Below are 14,944 nucleotides of genomic sequence, written 5' to 3' on the forward strand. Positions count from 1 at the left end.
TTCATTTCTGCTTGCTTTTATTTTGTTAATTTGCCAAGAAGATTTACTTATTTTGGTTCTCCTCCTCCCCACCCCTCAAAGTTTCCCCTTTCTTGCCCTTCCCCAGTAGTGGAATAAGGGCTCAATAACACAACAGTTACCATTGCAAAACCATTTTCATATAGGGCTTTCATCTTTCAAAGAGGCTGTTTTAACTTTTGTAAAAATTTTGTAAAATGTAAACTTTTTCTTTAAAATTTTGTTCTGTTAGGAGGAAGTGAAGGTAGGTTTGTTTGATTATCCCATTTCTCTTTCCCATTTTGAAGATGGCACTAATTCTTTCAGGAATACAAATGTGGATATGAAGCTAGCAGAGGCTAATGTAAAAGGAGCAGATTGACTTAAAAGTAATGGTGTCCTGTTCTCCTTGATGGTCATCTGATAGAAAAATGTCTGGATTAAAAAATGGCTCCTCTCTTTTCAGATTCCCCAAGACCAAGTGTGATTGTTTTAATCACAAAGTTATGGAACCAATCTCTGAGGCATTCAGTGCATTACATAGTTTTTGTTTTTTTATTTTTTTTTAAAGTACCTTTCTAGCACTTGGTTCCATTGTGAATTTGGATAAACCTGAAATATATAAACTAAGTCTGGAAAACACCTTCTAGGTCATCTAGTACATCACCTGTCTGTGCAGGATTGTTTCCTGCAGTGTATGTTTCTGACCAGTCAAGCATTTTAAATATCTTGAGTTTAGGGCTTCTTCTGTCACTTCCTTTGGGATGGAGGGGGAGACTAGTCTGATCTAACTGGTTGCAACTGAGTTGCTAACATCAAGATTTTATTTGGCATGGTCTTATGGATTTCATCTTTTGGTGTATCAGAATTTCTTCTTTAAAATATTGTCCAAAGAGGTCTCTGTTTTTAATAATACTTGCTAGTTAAAACTTTTGGACACTTGAAACATTTCTTTCCATTCCATCATATACATATGCTGGTTGATTGTTTATGGGTGCTTGGCTGTTGCCATAACCATACCATAGTATAATGTGCCATGATATCACTTATCAGAAGCCATCACAAAATTAGGCCAGATCAGTAATTAGATGGAAAGCTTCCAGAGAGAACTTGGGTGGTGCAGGAAGTGTTGTTGATAAATTGGGAAGTTGTGGTACTAAATCAGTACTACACCAGTGTCCCAATTTTTAATGGCAGAGTGACAATGCACTGCTGGCTCTTTGGTCTTCTGGGTGAGTTCTGAAACCAAGATCACCCTGTTCTTCCACCAAGCACTTAATGGCTGATAAAGTTGACATGACTCTCCTTGGAAAGGTAGGGATGTTGATATTGCTGCCCTGCCCAAATCCCAAACTTGGGAACACTAAGCAACATTGCGCGCCACCCCGCCCTTCCTCCCCCAATTCTTCTATAACTTCTCGTGGAAGTTATTCTTGATCTCTTGTCTAAAATTATGTTGTAGCATTGCTGGTGCAGAATGGCTGCTGTGTTGTACCCACAAGGTGACTGTTTTTTAGTTGTGGGAAGCTGATCCCTATAATATATGACCTATAAAAGTTCTTTGCACTCCTCCATGATGAAAGCACTATATCAGTGTAAGTCATGACTACATTTTCTCTTACATTACATTTAAAAAAGGACACTAAAACCTATTATACTTTAGACGGTTTTTTTTAAATAGCTATGTGAGGCAATTTAAAAGCTGTACATGGAATTTGCAAAGTCAGAAAACATAGGTAAATTCTCGGTATACCAGCTTCTTCAGTTTCTGAAGCAGGAATAGGTGTTTCTTGAATGATGACTAGAAACAAATGAACGCATGATATCCAGGCTAGGCCTACCATCTAGAGAGTTACAGAAAATATGTTTTAACTTGAATTGAACAAAGCAGATGGAGCTAAATGACAGATTATATAATGAGGCTCTTTTTATTGATTCTTTATTGGACTCTAACTTCTGGGGGGAACTTTATATAAACTTTCATTAAATTTCAGGAGGCTGCTTTTTTTTTTTTTTAATTGCTCTCCTTTTTCCATAGGGACCATTCAGGGAGTATGACCTTAAATATATTTATAAGCAGGAAAGATTAAATTTATTTGTGCTTGAGGATTTGATCCATTTTATGGTATCTAGTCACACACGGCACTAATTGCAGTAGTACAGTTTCCTGTTTTGTTCATAAACCATGTGGCCTACTGCCATCTCATGTGACTTTTTTTTTTAAGCCATATCTTGCAAGCTGGCCCATTGCTTTGAGAGGCCAATTGCGACAGGGAAGGGCAAGTGCACAAGAAATAGTGCTGGTACCAGTCTTCCTTTGGGCTCCCTGTTGGACTAACTCATCCGCATTATGCCTCTGATTTCAGAAAGGCAGTTAAATATATGCTTGTGTAGTCCTACTGCTGCTCCTATGCTTAAAGATAGGCACATGCTTGAGTACCTTCCTGAATTGGCACTTATGTTAGGGTGCCACTCCTTCTTTCTCTGTCTAGATGCAAAATCAAGGTCTTGCTTACTTGTCATTAAAGACTCCAGGGCACTTGTAAGTGCTGGGTTGTTGGCCAAACTGTAGCTCATGTGAGGGTGTTTTTTTTGCCGACCTGTATTATCTGACCTTTCATTAGATGTTTATTTTCCATTATCCTTACCAAACTTTTGGGAAGGATGGTTACATGCTGCTCACCATCGACAGTTTCCACCCTAGGGGATTAAGTGATTTCCCTGAATTTGTAAACTGCTTATGGACCTTTTAGGGTGAAAGACGCTACAATAATACAAGCTCAAGGCTTATATTAACCGTTGTGATGTCCTATTTTATCAGTGCATATCTGTCTTGATGCACTAGAAAACAGTGACTTCAGGAAAATAGTACTTGGTGGCAGAAACATTTCATTTCTAAAGAGCAATATCATGCTGCTATTTTTACTGATTTGATAAGAAGGAAAATGCTTTGTATTCCTGGAAACCTGAAGTGTCAGGTGAAGACAGTCAATATTCCCCAAGAAAGCAAGATTATTTTCCTGACATAGTTGCGAGTATCAGTCTTTTAAAAAAAACAAAGGAAACCTGCAAATTTCATCTGATAATTTGAATGAATTGATATATTGCTTACTGAGAGTCATATATGGAAGTTGACTAATGGTGTTTTGGCATTGAAAACAACACATAGCTGTACAGTCTAGACAGTCAAGCACTAATATCTGATGTCAAACATTGAAGTGACATTGTCCCTCTGTCTCTGTTTTCTTTCTAACAAAATGACTGTTATAATACTGGTCTAGCTTCTGTGCAAGTGTAGTGAAATCTCTTTTGTACTTCAAACAAAATATCACAAACCATTGGGCATAGTTCCTATGGCATAAGGATGCTATAAATCCGTTAACTTTATAAAAACTGGAAAATGGCCGGTATAAACAGGTCAGGTATCTTTCCAGGTCATTGTTAGGACCCTACCAAATTCACAGTCCATTTTGGTCAATGTCGTGGTCATAGGATTTTAAAAATTGTAAATTTCATGACTTCAGATATTTAAATCTGAAATTTCATGGTGTTGTAACAGTAGGGGTCCTGACCCAAAAGTGGGTTGTGTGGGGTCACAAAGTTATTGTGGGAGGGTGGCAATACTGCAACACCTACTTCTGCACTGCCTTCAGAACTGAGCCCTTGGACAGCCACTGCCATACTCTGGCCACCCAGCTCTGAAGGCAATTCAGAGGTAAGGGTGGCAATACTTTAATTCCCCCCCCAACACCCTTTTGGGTTGGGATCCCCCCAGTTTGAGAAACGCTGGTCTCCCTCATGAAGCCTGTAGGGTATAGGGTAAAAGTACACAAAAGACCAGATTTCATGGTCCATGGTGTGTTTTTTCACGACTGTGAATTTGGTAGGGCTCTAGTAACTATACTTTCCTTCCTGAACTCCTCTAAGAGTAAGACCAGAAATAAGCTTAATGAATACCATTAAAATCTAAACCATGTGCACATATTACAGGATGTGGTGATGGTTATAAAGATCTAATACTTATGTGTTTATCTTTTAGGCATAGTAATGTAGACAATACGATCTGGAACTGCACTTCTGTAATTACAATCAGGACTTGGTTGGAACAAAAAACTTGACATTGTATGGTTCCTATACAGATTATGCCTTCAACTGGTGGTACTGGGGCTATGTACCTCCTGAGCTGTATTAAACCTAAGCTAGAGAAGGTATTTTAAGTCCTAAGTAACGGGTGATATGTACAGAAAAATGTTCCCTGACCTACCCCAAATGGTCCCTTCCTTTAATAAAAAACAAAACACACACAAAAAACCAAAACCAACCCCCCGAAACCCAGATTGTGTTAAAACCTCGTTGGCTGGGTTTTTGCTGGCTGAAGTTCGGGGTTGAATGACTTCCCCATCCTCCGCCCCAATAAAATCAGACTTTCTTTTTTTAAACCACTAATTTCCATCTAAACAGTTCAATCTAATTACTACTTTGCCAGTTGAGGCGGTAGGGATGTAAGAGCCCTGCTGTATGCTTTGAGAAGATTGCTTTTCCATCAGGTGATATTTTCTTAAGCCTCGATAAACCAACTCTAACAGAAAATAGTCTTTTTTTCTTCCTTTTTTTAAAAAAGATGGAAATGAAAGGCTGATCATTAAATTTTTACAGTACCTTAAACATTAACAAACAATTTACATTATTTTTATTTTTTGCTGTGTTTTACATGCAAACAGGCAGAACTTGCTCTGTAATAAAAAGTGGATTTTTTTTAGACTGTATCCCCAAAAGACGCATCATAAAGGCTTGCCTCTTACTTGATTTGATTAAATCAAATCATATATAGAATATATGAGATACTTCATTAAACCTTTTTTCCCTCGGGTGAAATACATATTTCAGGCTTAAAGCACCTTCAACTCAGAACTTTTTGGGCCCAGATATTCGAAAATTAAGAGTGACTTTTGGGTGTCTAGTTTGACCTTTTTAAAGGGGCCTGACTTTTCCAGCGATTGAATGTTCAACACTTTCTGAAAATCCAAGGTTCTTTAAGGGGTCTCAAATTGATATATTGTTCATGGATCTATATTTAGTTCAGAAGTGGCATCAATTCTCAGCCTAAATGTAGTTCTTATAATAGATATAAGTTAATAAAATTTCATCTAGTGTAAAAAAGTTACATAATACACTTTCAAAACCTATTCTTGAGCAACAGCTATGCATGTCTTTCTCTGCATATTAAACTTCATTCCCAAGAAATTAAAAAACCTTTGTTATTACCAGAGCTGTGGACTACATACACTCACCTCGTTCATGTGACTTGCCATATGCAAAACTGTTTGATTTCTAGTTGTCAGTAAGACATTATTCATCATAGAAGAAAATGAAGATTAGGCTTTGAAGAAACTACATTTTGGAGGACTACTGATCTCCATAAAAATCATTCATCCGTGTTCCAGGTCTAAGAAAACAAATGATTAATATCATTAATAACGTCCAAACAGAATTTTAACGGTGGGCAGGACCTCCCCACAGGCAGTAATGTGCCTTTCACAGACTTGCATTGAGGAAGTAGACAATATGCTTCTGTAATATGTGGCCACTCTTGTGTATATAATATTTCAAGTCTCATGAACTGTATACATAATATTGAGCAGCTAGGACAGTTTTGTTTATCAGGCTTACAGGAATTCAGCAACAACCATAGTAACATAACTGGACAACCACTTCAAACTACTTCTATTTTTACTACAAAACATTTGAAGAAAATTTCTTTTTAGATGCTCTAAATAGAAATCCCCCTAAGTGATCAAAATGCAATACAATCTATGTGAAACTGTTTCCAGTATAATTTATTGAATGGAGTGCATGTAGATACTGTATAATGCAGAATTACTGCAGTCTTAAATCAGATTTGTTACTCAAGTGACTTCTTAAAAACTCTGACACAGATTTATTTGTAGGTAATATGGAAGTTTTCCAATACTTAGATGTAACCTTTCTTAATCCTATAAGAAGAGCGCTAATATAGTAAACAACCAAGCACATGTTCTTTAGATCTGGAGAAATCAAGATGCAGCCAAGATAATCTGATTTTTAGCACAAAAACAAAAACACAAATCTGCTGCTGTAATTTATTTTCATTAATGGAGGAAAAAAACTTTTATCTTGACTTTCCTCTCTGTTCCTTTCCTGTGCTTGGTTGGGTGTCTTTTTCTCTCTCTCTCTCTCTCTCCCTGCCCCCATCCCTGTGTCTTGAACTAAGATTGTGAGCTGTTCGGGTTAGAGACCATTTTATTGTTTGTCAGTATGGGGCCATGAGTTGGTGGCTGCCTTCAGACTCTACTGTAATATCTATAATGAACACTCTAGCCAAACTTTGTCATTAATAGGGTTCACATGCATAATTAAGTGTGTATGTATAACAAGTAGGTTTTGTGTTCATGCTTACCATGCATTAAATCTTTTAAAGTACAACTGTATGATATATATACAGCCGCAAGAACTAAGCCTTCTACCTCTGTTGGAAGATGACTCGTTTCAGTAACAAATTGATCCTGTTTTTACTGACATTATTTTTTAATGTCCATGTGAAATTTTATATCTGCAAGAAGGCTAATGTATGGCTCAGCTGCTCTTAAATAATCATGGAAATGGCTTAATACTGCGTAAAGAAACACATCATGACTCCTGTGTCTAGTAATTTCTTCCTAGAAGGGTCTGATGACTGACTGGATGCCACTGGCAAGCAAACTGCATGCTCATTAGTCTTTTTCCACTCTATATCTTGAAGTCTCATTCTTACAAGATAAGTAAAACATACAGCACTTACTATTTTCACTTTCCATTAAGATGGACCCAATTGAATGACCAATAAATATAGCAATAGATGCTAATTGGCAGTAACTGACAAGCTTTTACTAGGTGTTTGGTCAAGCTCTTCTTGTGACTTGGAGCCTCTATAATGGTCCTGTATAATTTTCCCACCCCTTTAAAAACCATGCACCGTGGCCTGTCTTGCGTAATCCTTGACACGCATGCAAAATCACTTATTGCTATTTTGGTAAATATTCTGTACTTTTATCCACATTTGTTTTTGTAATTCTTCTAGAATTTCTGTGCTTCCTGCGCTTTTAGAGCAGGAGGGAGGCAGTAATAGAAAGGCAAAAGCACTATTTATGTGGCAGAACTGTTACAAACTAGAACTCCTGTACCCTGTCAGGATAAATCTCTATTTCTGTACATCTTAAAAAAGCTGTGTAGGGAAAATACCTGGTACATAATGCTTAAGATGTCTTAGGAATACAGCTCCATTTCTCTGGGGCTTCTCTCTCTAAGTCAGAGCTTCAGTTCTTTACTACTCCATGCTCTACAGTCCCCAGCTGGTCATTTGACCCGCATGCTGTGTAGCTAAAATGGTGGGTGGGAATGGAGATGAGGGCTGAAAGATAAAACCAAACCAAGGAGACTGCTATGCAGATTTAGGCAATAGTTTAGCAAAAAAAGTAAATTTTGAATTGGCCATCTCTGTGAATGCATAATTATGTTATACAGCAGACCCATGTTGTCTTGGGGGATTTCTTAAATTAGAGTGTGAGCAACCATAGCTGAATCTATATTGTCCCCTCTATAATAGCCATTTAGTGTTAAGGTAAGTAGCCTACATATTGACCAGACACTGTAACGTCAGTGTGTGCGGGGGGGTTTTTGTGTGTGGAGAAAACTGGCTACAACCTGAAACTCCTGCATTCTTACAATAACACATTGTTCTGTCTAACTGTACGTTACAGCTTTTTGCATTGTATGTCTGCTACTTTCTTGGGAGTATGTTGAAATTACATTAGTATACTTTCCTTGGAAAGCTTTTGTAAACTAAGGTGACAACTTGCTCAAAATTAAATGCTGGTGGGGGATGGAGAAATAATGACATGCCTGGCTGTGATACTGACAAGCCTAAATTCTACCTTTTTGTGAGACAGTTTTTAATACGAAATATCTAAAATGAATCGAGCCATTAAACTAAATAGGATTTTTGTCTTGATTTTATAAAACTGTTAGTGAAATGAAAATGTACTAGGAAGCTGTCAAATGTGTATTAATACTAACTTTCTTCTCTCTGAATAGCACTCTTTCAGCCAGTAGCTATGGGCTCTCGAGAATTTGAAGATGTTGTGAAAATTTTGCATTCATCTTATTTGGAGTCAGGTTCGGTGACCAATTTCAATTACAAAAGAGCCAGCTTAATCCATAGCGAGCTGTTGGAAAAGGAGGTGAGTACCCAGAGTTTACCCTTTATGAAACAGTGTGTAAGCTATAAACTTCAGTGGTTTTGCCCAGCTCCATTTACTTGAAGCCAAACGGTTTCATATACTTAAGTGTTGGATCCTTTAAGTCTTTCCAAAAGAGATCAGAAGATTGCAGCGTAGAAAACAGCCTGCAACATTTAAATCTCCTTTTGGTCATAGCCAAGCCGGTAACCAAGACTGTGCTGCCTCAGAGGTCTGGTATCCAGTTGCAGAATCTGGCCCAAAATGTCCAGACTACTACTGTTCCAGCAGTTTTACTACTGACTATGCTTAGAAATTTCATGCTGCTGGTTTGATGTCAGGAATATCTAAGAGTTTTATAGTGGATGAAACTCTTGCATCCTGAATTGAGTGAAATGAAGTGAGGGGAAAAATGTGAGGAGGAGCTAGTGCCAGTACGGCTGTTTTGAGAGTTGTGCTTCCTGTTTGTCTTTCAATTTTGAAGTGCATAATTAATGGTTGTAAATTAATGGCGGCATCTTCCAATACAGCTTTAATGCCTTTAGGATGAGCAGTAATAGTCTATTTAACTTTTAAATATTGCTCTCGCACTAAATCATATAATCTCTTCTAGATTTATAGTTCTCTCAGAAGCAGTGGCAAAACAAGTTCAGGAGCTGAATTAGCAAATCCAAGCAGTGTGACTTGGTTTTAAACCAACAAGCAGACGTAAAAATACTGTGCTGAACCCTCTTGAAGAAAAAACTGATTTGTCTCCTCGCTGCCACACCAAAAAAATCTCACTGCATTCTGCATATAATGCCATCAGACCCTCGCTAGAACACGGGAATTGGGATCCATGCGCGGTACCGCATTAACGCGGGGACCACGTTAAAATGAATTGCAATTAAAGCAATTAAATTTGGGATTCATGGCCACGACAGCGTTATATGCAAATTCACGCTATATAGACGCGCATTCTAGCGAGGGTCTGGTGTATAAAGTCACATTTTACTGGCTTGTGTATTGTCTTGTTTTCAGCCAATTCACAAACTGTTGATGATTTCTTGAGTGTTTTTGTAGCTACGTAATTTGGCTGAATACTACAAAGTTTTCAAGCATGGGGAGAAGAAATATAGCCTTGTTAATGTGCTTTCATTTTCAAGAAAGGAGAAGCACTAGTTAAAGGGCACCTTTTTTTTTTTCCTTTTTTATTCTATTTATTTTATTTATTATTTTATTAAAATAACACATGGGTCCAATGCAACCTTGCTGGTAACTGTATCAGATTTTTGTAACTGAAGAAAACAAACTGATAGCAGTGAGGCAAGACTAACAAAGTATGAAATTTGGTCTTGGTTTTTGTGCAACAGAAATCAGGGGATCAGAAGTGATGATCAACTTCTGAACCATAAGACTTGCATTCCAGGTGTAAGTCCAAAATGATATGAGAACTTAAACTGAATGCTTCCCCCTCCCATACCCTAGGTGAAAGGATACAGACTCTTCTGAAATTGTTTATTGGAAATTGCTGAAACATTAACGTCATTCAAATCAGCCTTTTGATTATTTGCACCTGGATCTGCCAGTGTAGACTGTCACTCAGCCAAATTAGGCTTCTTGGAAGCCAGGTGGCATTTGATCGTGCCAATACTAGTTTCTTCATTGCACGTATTAAGACTTTGTTTGATAATAGTTCACAGAAAAACGCAGAGAACTGAAATGTGATGGTCGCCTAGAAAAAGAGCTTGTTGAATCCTATGCGTTTCTGATGGTTGATCGACCTCAGGTGAGAAGAGACAAGTTTTATAAAAACTCTTCATTTTTCTTGTTACTCCTTTGGGATGGTCTTTCTAACAGAAATGTTTGTTGATGACTTTAGGATTCACTAACTACTGATATGTGTTCTGCATCTGCAGAATTCAGCACAAGGGAGTCATAGTAATTACAGAAGAGAGGAATCTTGTCACAGAACTGATTTGTTATGCTGTGGAATTAATAGGGCCCCAGTTACAAATGTTTTGTTTTCTTTACCTTTTGGGATCATACCTCTTAGGCTTATGTTTATTACCAAAAAAAAATGTGCATTTGAAGTTTTACCTATAGTGTGTTTAAATCTTTGGCTTTTTTAAATATACATGCTCTAACACCTCAAAAAGGGGTATTGCCTGCTTGATTTTGAGACTTTTTTGGGGGATCCTTGGGTAACTTGTACTGCTTTTCTCTTGACATGAACACAAGGGAGACCCCCCCTGAAAATTGTGTGATTTGTTGGCTAGTTGAAACTATTGCAGTGAGTCCCTTCTTTCGGATGTAAAAGTAGGGAGAGTAAAAATAAGATGTCTTCATGCTGCTTTGTGGGATGTATGTTCTCTGTGATCAGACTGGTGTGTGTGTGTACACGTACGTCTGCAAGAGCCCTACATAATCTGCCATATTGCAACCAGGATGCTATAGGAAAGGCATCATATTAGATGGGGCCCTTCTGTTACTACCTTATGATGAATGTAGCTTGGAGGAAGCAAAGATTCTGTATTCTCTTTATCTTTATGATACAGAGAGAAGTCTTGAATTTGTAATTACTACTTTTTGGAGTGTGTGGCTGTTGGTCAAGCACATCTTATTTTCTATAATTTTTTAGATGGCTATGGTTAAGGTCTATACCAATAAACACATTGCCTCTACAGCAAACATAACTATCCACATTTGGCATGCATTAAAGTTTATGCCCTAAGACAGGAGTTCTCAAACAGGGGGTTGCAAGATTATTACATGGGGGGTCGTGAGCTGTCAGCCTCCACCCCAAACCCTGCTTTGCATCCAGCATTTTTAACGGTGTTACAAATTAAAAACACTTTTTTTAGTATATATTTAAGGGGGGTCGCACTCAGAGGCTTGCTATGTATTTTGTCACCAGTACAAAATTTGAGAACTACTGCCATAAGAGTTGTATAATAACACAAAGTACAACTATAATTGAGATTACACTAATTTTGTATTCAGTATTTGGCATAGAAATATAACTTAGAGTATGGAGTCTTAAAAAGGAGAGGTTTATTAAACTGTTGCCTGTTCCACTCGTATACTAACTTTACTTTGCAAATATGTATGCATCTAAAATGAGATATTTGTTCAATTCAGGTGCAAAATATATGTGAAAAGGGACTACAGGCGGGCCATTCCAAAATAACAATTCTTGGCAGCCCTTCCATGGGTAACTATATCTTTGTCTCTTTTCTTTCTATATATTTACATCAGACAGTATGATTTTTACAATCTGAATAATGTGTATTACTTTAAACCTATTGTCCTTGCCATAGAATTTCCCAAAATTAGCACTTCAGGAAAAATCCCACCCAGCTGGTTTGAGGTAATGACCTTTGATTCAGGAGCAGTACAGTTCACAAATACATGAATTAAGAAACAAAATTAAGCTTGTCTTAAAAATGGCTTTCACAGAAGTAAGAATGAATTACCCAATTACAAAATTTCAGGTAATGTTCTAGGCATCCATTGGTAGAATTCTAGTCATTTTTGGGGACAATTGGAAAACCAGATTGGGGGAAGCCCCTGTGATCTGTTTAGCTTGAAGTTGTAGTTCTGCACTCCTGCAGTTGTCTGTAGACCAAAGAACTGGTTGATGGCATCCATTTAACGCCTTCCAGCATAACTATACCCCAAACTCAGCTGAAACTCTACAAGGAGGCAAACAATGTGGGAAAGGGTTAAGGCGCTGCAGAGGGTTAACAGACACAGCTCTGGCCAGGAGTCTGTGCTATGTCCCACCAGGACCCAGCCTTCCCTATAGCTTGTCAGGGATCAGGTGTTCCAGGACCATGGCCATGCAGGGAATTCTCTACGGTTCCACTGTCATGGCCTTGCTCAGTCATTTTACCAGCCAGAGTGTGTGGAAGCCATCCCTGGGCAGGAAATATTTTAGCAGTACGGTGGCCGCTCCACAGCTGGGGCTTGTCATCCTTGCAGTCCTGGCTGGGGACCTCTACTCTGCTGGGCCAGGATGACTGCAGCTACTGGCACACCTTGTGCCCTGATGTTTTGAGCTTCTTGGCAGCACAGGGAGCCCCCTGCAGCACCACTGTCAGCTCTGCCCTAATTCCAACCCTACAGCTGTAAAAAATAAAAATTGGTTCAAAGAAGAAAAATCTAATTCTGCCAAGCCTAACTGTGGAATGAAAGTAGCATGAAAGGTGGCTGAACACACTGCTATGCTTCTCATCAAGCATTTAGTCTGTTTGCCCATCCATGTAGCTACAGTATTGCTACAATTTTACTAAACTGATATTTGTCTTATTATAGAAATGGCTATAACTCTTGTCTTGCTAATTAATCTCCTAAGTGTAACATTTTAATGTTCAGAAACTTTGTGTTCTTAACTTTGTACTTTACCTTCCTCATCAGGTGTATATCTCTCCAGATATGCTGATTTATTACAGGCTAATCCTCTGGAAGCTGGAGCAAGTGGTGATGTGATTATTTTTAAAATAATAAAGGTAACTTCTACTCTTAGCTTTTTATCTTCAAAGGCTGTGTTTCTTACTACTGAAGCTTGCTTTCTTTTGGTGTCTTGTTATAGAATTCTGCTACTTGTTTTTTCTTTTTGGAAAGAATCCGAGTATACAAGGCTTTGTAGTAAGAAGAAAATATGTAACCATTTTTATTTAAAAGCATACATTGACTTTAGTAAACCACAACATAGCTTTTTCCCTGCAGATTTAATTGGTTTGTTTTTGTTGTTCCTTCAACTTTTTGCTTTTTCTCCAAAAAGATGGAATGAAAATGACTTTTATAAATACTTGTAACTAATTGTCAGTTACCTCATTCTTACAGTGCTGCTGTTCTTAATTTGTAGCTGCTCTAATAAATGATATAGTTAAGAATTTAACCCTGCAATTCTTCTTTTTTGCTCTATAGGGAAAAATGAAAAGCATATATGACCACATGGGTGTGAAAACAATGGAATCAACCGTTAAAAGTGCATTAGATCCAACACCAAAGCATGAGTGCCATGTTTCAAAGAATGCTAATAAAGTAAATTCATTGTTGGCTTATAGAGCATATGAGCTTACTCAGGTAGGAGAACTGCTTCATTTATATATTGTATATTTGTATCTGTGAAAAGAGAGCATGGTGTAGTAGTGTTAGATTTAAACACTTCAGACAGGGAGTCACATGTGGATTACCTGATACCTTACTGTACAAGTAAGAGATTCACCTGTTCTAAAACCTTACATATACCTCATAGTTTTTCATTCTCTTGTAATGAAAACATTGTAAGTGGTCCTGTATCACTTCGCTAAGCTCACAATAAGTTTCTCCCTCTTTCCAAAATATTATCTTTGAGTATATGTCAGTGTGGATCCCACTGTAGGTGAGCATACACCTTACATCTATAAGAACAGAGTGGTTTTATTAAAAATAGTGCCTGGATCAGTGTACATACCCTGTCTCCTCATACTCCTGTACAGGGCATGCCCGCCTCCTCCCTCAATTTCCTGTAACCACCCATAGCAGTGAGATGGAATTTGGTGAGTGTCTGACCCCACTGCTGCTTGTTGGCTCAGGGTAAAACTTTTCAAAGTCTTCTGCTACTTCTCATTTTCCTATATTTTGTCTTCCAAGGACTGATTCAAACTCTCTACTAGTGAGACCAGCCCACCCTCCCCCAAGCACCCTGTACAGGGCTCCATAATGTGGTAGACACCAAATCTGCTGACTTCAAGTCTTATCCATCCTGTGATGGACTAATCCCCCTGAATTGGACACAGAAGGGGTGGGTGTGTGTATATTTCCCCCCCCCCCCCCTCTTTTTTTAGGAGGGTGGGGTCAGGATCTCATATTTCGTATGCTTGTCACTGTCTGCTAGAGTGAACTTCTTCAGCTTTGTGATTTGCGTTGTCCTGAACAGTCTACAAAGGTCTCTTCAGACCACTAAGTCAAGCAGAACTCTGGAGCTTGTTAAGTCAGTGCCGCATTGAACAGACAAGTGATGACAAAGACCATTGTGGAGAAGACTGCACCAAGAAAAGACCAGGTGTCAATATGGCTCTGATGCCCTTACACTAAAGCAGACCTCAATATTGAAGCTGGTACCAGGATCCCCAGTGTTAAAGTCTGGCACTGAGAGGAGCTGCTGTGACTCCTTGACGGATCCATTAGTACCATATAGATAGAAGCTTATACCTTGGCACCCCATCAGAATGTTCTAAACCCTCACTACAGTCTACTTCCAGGGAGACCATCACATCATTACCGATGTCCTATTTGGTACTGCAAGAATTTAGGTATTCAAAGGACTTAACTGTAGTGGAGAAACTACAGTCTGTTAATCATGGGCACAGTGGATCCCTTGGTACCGAGACAAAGTCAGTCTCTGACTGGACACCCATTTATAACCTACATGATTAATCACCATTTTCATTTGTGGCTCCTCCACTGCTCTATAAGGAGGAGGATGAAGGGGACTTTAATTCTGTCTATTCAGCCTCTTCAATCTCAGTTCAGGGTCTCCTACCCACCCTCACAGGAACCCTTTCTCTGCAGGCCACAGAAATAGGGAGGAATCTAGGACAAGACATGATAAGCGGTGGAAGAAACACTGGATGCCACCCTGCTTTCCTGTAGGGACACCCTCTAATCCCCCCACTCCCCATGGTCCTGCTAGGATTTCTGGGATGCTTACAGTCAGCAGTTTTTAG

At 38.6% G+C, this 14,944-nt stretch overlaps 2 protein-coding genes across 13 annotated transcripts in view; one reads left to right on the plus strand and one right to left on the minus strand.

Moving 5' to 3' along the window:
- Positions 1-14,944, plus strand: part of TASOR (transcription activation suppressor) — a 55,426-nt gene that overhangs the window by 1,164 nt on the left and 39,318 nt on the right. For all 9 annotated transcript variants that reach the window (XR_013346696.1, XM_077822540.1, XM_077822536.1 and 6 more), the window contains exons 2-6: positions 8,107-8,252; positions 9,925-10,017; positions 11,370-11,442; positions 12,648-12,739; positions 13,161-13,319. Coding sequence is in view for 8 of the 9 variants with exons in the window: in XM_077822540.1 (XP_077678666.1) it covers positions 8,107-8,252; positions 9,925-10,017; positions 11,370-11,442; positions 12,648-12,739; positions 13,161-13,319 (563 nt within the window). In the remaining variant the exon portion in view is untranslated. The remainder of the gene's footprint in view (positions 1-8,106; positions 8,253-9,924; positions 10,018-11,369; positions 11,443-12,647; positions 12,740-13,160; positions 13,320-14,944) is intronic.
- The window catches only part of CCDC66 (coiled-coil domain containing 66), a 98,371-nt gene continuing 88,097 nt past the window's right edge, over positions 4,671-14,944 (minus strand). For 3 of the 4 annotated variants that reach the window (XR_013346700.1, XR_013346698.1, XR_013346699.1), the window contains 2 exons: positions 7,255-7,423; positions 4,671-5,443 (listed from right to left, as the gene is read on the minus strand). The gene's annotated coding sequence lies outside the window, so the exon portion shown is untranslated. The remainder of the gene's footprint in view (positions 5,444-7,254; positions 7,424-14,944) is intronic. The other variant, XR_013346697.1, reaches the window with a different exon arrangement.

This window comes from Eretmochelys imbricata, chromosome 7, assembly GCF_965152235.1.
Source record: "Eretmochelys imbricata isolate rEreImb1 chromosome 7, rEreImb1.hap1, whole genome shotgun sequence".
Taxonomy (NCBI): domain Eukaryota; kingdom Metazoa; phylum Chordata; order Testudines; family Cheloniidae; genus Eretmochelys; species Eretmochelys imbricata.